The sequence below is a fragment of the Microtus ochrogaster genome, chromosome 16 (assembly GCF_000317375.1).
Source record: "Microtus ochrogaster isolate Prairie Vole_2 chromosome 16, MicOch1.0, whole genome shotgun sequence".
Lineage (NCBI taxonomy): Eukaryota > Metazoa > Chordata > Mammalia > Rodentia > Cricetidae > Microtus > Microtus ochrogaster.
Genome location: NC_022018.1, coordinates 10,058,388 through 10,066,700, shown reverse-complemented (window position 1 = coordinate 10,066,700; position 8,313 = coordinate 10,058,388). Strand labels below are relative to the sequence as shown.

The 8,313-nt window shown below is 48.7% G+C and overlaps 1 protein-coding gene across 1 annotated transcript; it reads left to right on the top strand.

Annotated features, from left to right (window-relative positions):
• The first annotated feature begins 411 nt into the window (after positions 1 to 411).
• Positions 412 to 4,437, top strand: Atp6v1e2 (ATPase H+ transporting V1 subunit E2). Its single transcript, XM_005354703.2, has 2 exons — positions 412 to 470; positions 3,468 to 4,437. The coding sequence occupies exon 2, from the start codon at positions 3,567 to 3,569 to the stop codon at positions 4,245 to 4,247; it is 681 nt and encodes a 226-aa protein (XP_005354760.1). The 5' UTR covers positions 412 to 470; positions 3,468 to 3,566; the 3' UTR covers positions 4,248 to 4,437.
• The last annotated feature ends 3,876 nt before the right edge of the window (positions 4,438 to 8,313 follow it).

Sequence of the window (8,313 nt, the reverse complement as noted above, 5' to 3'; positions counted from 1 at the left end):
ACTGGCTTAAAGACCATCTGGTGGGTTTTGATTGGACTGCGTTCTCCTTAAACAGCCTTCCAATTTGGCTCCAGAGGCTTCAAGAAAAGAGGCCATGACCCGCCAGCATGGCGGCTGTAGTTTGCATTAGTAAATGAATAAACTAGCTGCTTGGGTCTATACACGTGTCTGCTAAGGGGAGCTCACTCCAGAATCGGACCCACCCTGTACCAACTTAATTGAGATTCTGAGTGTTGCAAGTGCTGGCTCCAGCCCCGGTGCCAAAGAGCTCTCTCCTGGACTCCTCTCGGCAGAACTGGCCAGCCTTCCTAAGGAACGGCCTAGCTGTGAATTTGAGCTGCTTGGTCAGATGGCCAGGGTCATCTGGACAGAAGGCTATGACTGTGCCAGGTTCCAGTGTGTGTTCCAAGTTCCACATTCTGTAGCAGACTCCAGGCGCCAGACCAAAGGCGGCTCCTAGCAGGGAACCGGTAAGGGCTGGCCCCTTGTGTTTGTTCCTCCACACACATGCCAGGGTGCCCTACATCTCCAACTCCCTAGCCTTTCATCCACAGTGGCTCCGAATGCTGGTGCTAGCAGAGCCACTTAGCGAGTCTGTTAAAACCGATTTCATCGACACGTCTCATGTAGGAGCAGGGAATGTTTCTTTCTATTGACAAAATAACTTGGTTTTCAAAAGTATACCTCAAAATAATATGAGATGAGCTCCGTATCGTTCTTTTTGGATAAAAGCTATTTTAAATAGGAACTTACTATGTGGCTCTGGCTGGCCTGGAACTTACTATTAGACCAAGCTAGCCTCAGACTGACGAAGCTCTGCCTGCCTCTTGCTCCCAAGTGCTGGGATTGGAGGCGTGTGTCACCACGCCCAGCCTTTTTGAAAAAATTAAAATTACATGAATTCATATCAGGGCTGAGGTGCAGAGCTTAAAGAACTTACTAGAATCGGTTTTTCCTTCTACCATGAGTGCCCTAGGGGTCAAACTCAGGGTTTCAGATTTGGTGGTAAGTACTTTACCCTCTGAGCCATTTCACCAGTCCTGATTATGCCTTTAATATTCTTTTAATTCAGTTATTCTTTAGCTCTAAAATTTATTCAGTTCTTTGTATAGTCTCTCTTATGAATATTCTCATTTTGTTCAGGCATTTTCCTGAGCTTGATGATAGTTTTTGAGTTTTTAAAATTAATTTACTCTTAGACAATTTCATCTGTGTATATAATCCATTCTGACCCTCGGATTCCTCCACCATCCCTTAGTCTCCTCCCACACCTCCATCTTCCATGCTTCCTTTCCTCCCACGAAATCTTCACCATACTTTGTGTTTTTGTTTTGTTTTTTGCTTTGTGACCAATGGGGTTTAATCAGGTCACTCATGAGGACATGGGCATGGAGCAGTGTAGCATTAGTCACTGACAGATATCTTTGTTACTGAAGAAAATGACTTTCTGTCCTCCCGCAGCTCAAGACTGCCGTCAGCTTTCCTGGGTGGGGCGGGTGGGTACCCCACCAACCCTCATCCATCTGGGATTGAATGTTTATGGATTCAGCCTTTTGTAGGTCCTATGTAGGCAACCACAGCTGTGGTTAGCTCATGAATGTCATGGCCACACCATGCCCATAGGACAATATTTTATGGCCCTAGTAGGAAGGTTTGTTTTTTGTTTTTGTTTTGTTTTGTTTTTTGCTTTCTTGTGTTTTTTTGTTTGTTTGTTTCTGTAGTACTAGGATGAAACCCAGGGCCGTGTGCATGTTAGGCAAATGCTCTACCACGAAATCACATCCCCAGCCTCCTGAGGATTTTTCTCCTCCTCCTCCTCCTCCTCCTCCTCCTCCTCCTCCTCCTCCTCCTCCTCCTCTTCCTCCTCCTCCTCCTCCTCCTCTTCCTCTCTTCTTCTTTATAATTATCACCAGAGGAGGATATGTATATGATGAGTGTTTGCTGTTATAGCATATTATTTTAAGATGTGCTACATTTGTTTATGCTGTAGAACATTTGTCTAATGATGCAAAGATGTATTGCATTCTTTTGTGATGCATTTGTTTAACTCTCTAAAGCTGTGTTACTTTGCCTGTCTAAAACACCTCAATGGCCTAATAGAGAGCTGAACACCCAATAGTAGTAAGGCAGGAGAAAGAATAGGTGGGGCTGGCAGGCAGAGAGAATAAATATGAGGTGAGACCTGGGAAAGATCGAGGGGTGAGAAAGAGGAGGAGCAAGAAAAGAAGGGGACAGACACAGCCATACAGTCACACAGCCAGCACAGAATAAGAAGGAAAGAAAAGAAATACAGAAATAAAGGGAAAATCCCAGAGGCAAAAGGTAGATGGTATAATTGAAGAAAGGCAGGCTAGAAACATGCCTGGCTAAGGCCGGGCACTCACAAGAAATAATAAGCCTCCATGTATTTATTTGGGAACCGGATGATAAGCCACCCAGAGAGCAAAGAATTGCACACGCATGCACACACACACACACACACACACACACAAACACACACACGCACACCAGTTTGTGGGTATAAGGTCACACACATGGAGCATTCATGGAGGTCAGAGCAGAAGAGTTGGGTCTGTGTTTCTTTCTTTACAGGGGTCCTGTGGACCACACACAGGTTGTGGGGACTGTTTGGCAAGTGCTCTAGCCCAACGCTCATTTTCAGATCCCAGATCCCAGATGATGCCGGCAGAGGTTTTGATGACAGCTGGTGTAGGATGAGCAGCAGGATTTCTTAAAGGTCCTTGATGCGATTCAAATATCTACACAAGTTGGAAACCCTCCCTGGTGAAAAGACTACCTCTGCAGGCCCGTGCCTGTCCCCAGGGTGCCTTTCTCCTCTGAGCCATCCTCTTACGTCTTTGTAGTTTTAGAGGCCTTGTGATGCCTTCTGCCTCTGAGCAGTCTTCCTAGATCGAATCCTGCCTTACCAGGTTCTCCTGATTCTCCCCAGTCCTCCCCAGCCCATAATGTTTCTATTTGGTTTTTTAACCTTTTTTTTTTCAATTGTGTGCATGAGTGGTTTGCTTGCATACATGTCTGAGTGACACATATGTGCGGTGCCTGCAGAGGCCATCAGAAGGTCTAGAGTTACAGGTAGTTGTGAGCTACCATATGAACACTAGAAATCGAATTCAGGTCCTAATGGCTGAGCCATCTCTCTAGCCCCACGTCGAGACATTCTTTATGTTTGTGTATTGATTTGATATTTCCACTCCATTGACTTTCCATCACTGTGTAGAGAATTCTGGACTAGAATGGCCCCAACTTGCGGCTATTGGGTGGCAATGAGTGAAAGAGGAATGGAAAGGAGGTTGGAGCCTCTGTTACTAGGGAATGGACAGTTTCTTACAAATCTTCCATCCATAGACTTCTGTTTACCTCTCTATAAACTGAGGGCTTTAGATCCGGTCTCCAGGGTCTTTCCTTTCAACTCTGATTAGCCCTTTCCTCCTTTGTGGACTCCACAGGGAGGACGTGGAACATTAGGAGCACTCTGGAAACTGCTCTGAATCGAAGCCATCAAAGGGTTCACGAGCTCTCCCTCTCCCCACATCCTGAGAGCAGCTATGGCCCTGAGTGACACCGATGTGCAGAAGCAGATCAAGCACATGATGGCTTTTATTGAACAAGAAGCCAACGAAAAGGCCGAGGAGATCGACGCCAAGGCGGAGGAGGAGTTTAACATTGAGAAAGGCCGCCTCGTGCAAACCCAGCGACTAAAGATCATGGATTACTATGAGAAGAAGGAGAAGCAGATAGAACAGCAGAAAAAAATCCAGCTGTCCACCATGAGAAATCAGGCGCGGATCACAGTCCTGAGAGCCCGAGACAACCTCATCTTGGAACTGCTCAAGGATGCGAAGACGAGACTCAGTACAATCGTGCTGGATCCGGATATCTATCAGGAGCTGCTGGACAAGCTCGTGCTCCAAGCCTTTCTCCGGCTCCTGGAGCCTGCGATGATCGTCCGCTGCAGGCCACAGGACCTCCACCTGGTGGAGGCTGCCGTGCAAAGGGCCCTCCCTCAGTACCTGATGCTCTGCCAGAAGCGTTCAGACGTCCAGGTTGATCATGAGGCATACTTGTCTCCAAATGCCGCTGGCGGGGTGGAGGTCTATAGCAGCGATCAGAAAATAAAGGTTTCCAATACCTTGGAAAGTCGGCTGACTCTCGCGGCCATGGAAAAGATGCCAGAGATACGAAGGGCTTTGTTTGGAGGTAATGCCAATAGAAAGTTCTTTACATAAAGACGCTGGAAAGGGAAGCTTGGGCTGAACAGCAAAGTCAAAAAAAGTCTTAAGTCATTTGGACAAAGGGAACTGGGGTGGGGGGATGCGTCTGCCTCTTTGGAAGCTCTGGTGTTGATTCCTAGCTTTGAATAGCTATAAGAATGATATTTTGTCAACTTTGGAATAAAGCACAAATAATGCTCAAAAATCAAATTCTAGTTCATCCATATTGATGACAATTTCTGGGGCATTTTGAAGTCTGGAATGAATGAAGTGAAGATGTCTTCACCTTAGTTGAGATATAAATAGCCCCACTTGACCTATGAGTCCAAGGCTTTAAGCTTATTCAGCTATGAAATGAGTTTTTCCTTCCTTTTTTCAGCTTTAGTAACTTGTGACAATGGTATTAAATGAGGGCCAGCATCATGGATGCGCCTGGTCCAGCTTCCCCAGAGCTCATGATCAGAAAAGCCCCAGGCAATCAGAAACGGAACCTACAGTTTCGTGGCTCTAGCCACTGCCTTGAAATTCTTGCTCTCTTTGGAGATGAGTAAGAGAAACTTCAGTGGGACATTTGGGTGTGTACCATGGGTTTGGACCCTGAACTTATGAATGCTACAGATTCCAGAAGTCCACCTGTATTTCCAAAGTACATTCTTGGCCTGTCTCTCCCATCTCCCTGCTGCTCCAAGGTCCAGCCTTCTATGTGACCAGCCTACATCACCACCCCTCCGCCCCTGTATGCATGCTGGGTCAGAGTGGAATATACAAACTCTATGGAGTTCAGGATCAACTACAAAGATAGACATCTCTGCTCTTAGTTCAGGCACAGTGTGCAGTTCTTGAGGTTGATGGGAAAGAGAACCCAGCAGTTGTCAAACTTTCTGGGCCCAAGTATCATGGCAGGATCCTCATTAGGGGCTTCTGAGCAGTCTGGGGTCTGCAAAAAATCCCCCCACCTGCAGGAGTCTTCCCTCAGATAGCCAAATGCCTGTGGAGATTTGGGCTGGGTGAAGCAGAAGTCATTTTTGTTTACATGTGGGGATTACATAGTGTCAAATGAACAGTAGGACTGGAGATGTAGCTCACCAGTTAAGAGCACTTGTTGCTCCTTCAGAGGACCCCAGCTCATTTCCAGCACTCAGACGGCTCATGGTCATTCATCTCTAACTCTGGTTCCAGGGGATCCAATTCAGTATGACCTGTGCAGGCACCAGGCACACATATGGTGCACATACATACTTGAGGCAAACACTCACAAGTGAACAGTAAAATCTGTGCTCATCTTGCTTTACTTAGGAAGACATTAAGTGGGAAACAAACACAAAAGGTGGAGAGACTGCAGAAGCACTTCCTGTGCCATCACACTTCCCTTACTGTTTAAACAAAGGCTCCTTCACTTTTACTGTACAGTGGACCCCACAGGTTCCATATTTAGTCTGCACGGGTATGTATGCTCTCAGTTGAGTCCGTGAGTATGTGCCTTTGATAAAAGGCTTGGAGAAGAAGAAACCATGGCACCTTTCCAGAGCAAATGCTATGCCCTGTCTGGCCAGGACCATGTACTGAACAGAGAAGCCCATAGGACGCAAACACAAAATTAGGGCAGGTTATTAGTAAGTTGGGGTACTTCATATCCCAGGGACAGAAATCTCCCAAGGCCTCAGGAAAGAGCTGCAATTGAGACTCAAAAAGCCACTTAGAATCCTCTTCCTCCGAAGTCCTGCCTCCATGATTTGCCAAATTCTCCTCACAGCGTTACCATGCCACACATTGCTTGGCCTTGCTCTTCCCCCTCCTCCTCTCTGTAGAGAGACCCCGCCTTTTGGGGCGGGACAGCCTCGGGCGAATGTTTTTACTAATGAATTGGAACGCGAGACTGGAGCCCTTCCTGTTTCCGGTGTACGGTGGATCGCTGAACTCCGGGTGTGTGAGTGTGCTTTTATATTAAAATTGTCTTCTTATACCCACTGGCCTGGATTAATTAAATTCGCCTTCACCTCTCTTTCCGTGGTCCCAGAATACCCCTTTACCATGTTCAAACCAAACCAAAAGGGATGTTCAGCCAAGCCCTGACATTTCCCCAGTTCCCGGCCACAAGGACCACGTCCCCTTGAGGGTTCCACACAAGAAGCCTTTATTTCCTGGTGTCACGTTCCTACTTGTCTCGTGTCCCACACACTGTCTTCCAGACAGGGATCATCTTTGCTCTTCTTTGTAACCCCGCTGCCTGGGATTGGCGCTGCATCTGATGCTGGTTGACACAGAGGCTTGGGTGAGTAGTCAGGGACATTCTGGATGGGGGACTCCTGGGTCTCCTTGCTTCCCTTCTGGCCTGAATGCATCTGGGGGCTTCTGCACCTCTTCCTTCCATGGGCAGGGCCTTGCTTTGCACCTGTGTGCACAAGCTAGGGTGCTCCAGAAGGCATGTGCCTAACCAGTGTCCTTCACAGGTGTCATAGGAAATGCATCTTCCAGCTTCGAATCTGCACGGCTCCAGGACTAAGTTGGCATGGGTGGTGGACTGCCTCATCATGCTGTGGAGTTGAGAGCCATAGGTGCCCTACCGCAGGGTACCCCAGGGTCTTCGCTTTAGAAGCGCTCACTCACCTAGGCATTTGGTTAGCCAGTAAGCACTCTGCATTAGTACTCACATCCTACCCCAAAGAAGGTGTGTTCTTGGAACAAACTGTGAGAACCCCCAAGCAGGCACAGCCCTTCTCTCATTAGCACTTTCTCCTGAGGTGTGAGGAAAGCTGTTGGCTGCAAAGTGGAGCAGCTGTGCCTAAAGTGGCATGGATGCTGTGGGGACTCCTCCCACTGAGGGGAGCAGGATGCTGTGGGGACTCCTCCCACTGAGGGGAGCAGGATGCTGTGGGGACTCCTCCCACTGAGGGGAGCTGGATGCTGTGGAGACTCCTCCCACTGAGGGGAGCTGGATGCTGTGGAGACTCCTCCCACTGAGGGGAGCAGGATGCTGTGGAGACTCCTCCCACTGAGGGGAGCAGGATGCTGTGTGCTGTGGAGACTCCTCCCACTGAGGGGAGCAGGATGCTGTGGAGACTCCTCCCACTGAGGGGAGCAGGATGCTGTGGAGACTCCTCCCACTGAGGGGAGATGGAGCAGGGGCAACTGGGGGATAGGAACCCTCAACACAAGTTTCCCCCTTCTCCCCCCCCCCTTGCACAGATGAGTGTTTCATCAAGAGTTAGGTCAGTCAGCAGACAGAGGAAGGGAATAGATTTAGCTCTGACTCTGAGCTTCCTGGAGAGCAGCAGACAGAGATGGTGTGGTTGCTTCGGTCATGTGGCCAGTCTCAGAGAAAGCTGGGAGACCAGACCTGCAGCAATGAAAACACAGCAGGGCTCTGGCACTGACCCTGAGGTCATGGGTGTCTTAGATTGTAGACTGGAGCCCTCCTTGCACCTCTGGGGAGCAACTGTGGCCCTTGTTTGACTGCCTGGGGACACTTTCCCCTCTTCCAGCTTTCTCCAGCATACACTTTAATCCTTCAACTCTGATCCCACCCAGGAAGTCACCCTCGCTACTGAGAGAACAGGAAAGGAAGCTCTGCCTTCTCCTCACCATCACCACCTCTAACCTCTGTGGTAGGAAGGCAGAGTACCTCTGTCCGAAGACAGTAGAAGGGGCCCCAGGCGGTAATGTTCGAGACTGAGGACTCTTGGCCCACATCCTCAGCCATCTCCCGAGAGTGATGGATGTGAGCTCTTTCACCACTGGGCAAGGAGCCTGTGGAGGGTGAGGTTGTATTCATCTGTTCATCCGGGATGCTCCCAGACCTGCCCTGGTGTTGTTGGAGGCTGCTCATTCCTTCCTGGGTGCCCTGATCCGAAATAACTATGCAGAAACTCTGTTAACTGCAATACTGTTTGGCCAATAGTTAAAGCGTATTTCTGGCTAATGCTTACATCTTAAAACAACCCATTTCTATTAATCTGTGTATTGCCACGTGGCTGTGACTTACTGGGCAACATTCCGGCGTCTGACTGCTCTGGTGGCTACATGGCATCCCACTGACTCTGCCTACTCTCTCTCTCTCTCTCTCTCTCTCTCTCTCTCTCTC

What these genes read in the sequence shown, in the direction of transcription:
- Atp6v1e2 (XM_005354703.2), top strand. Translation starts at nt 3,567, where the DNA reads ATGGCCCTGAGTGACACCGATGTGCAGAAGCAGATCAAGCACATGATG.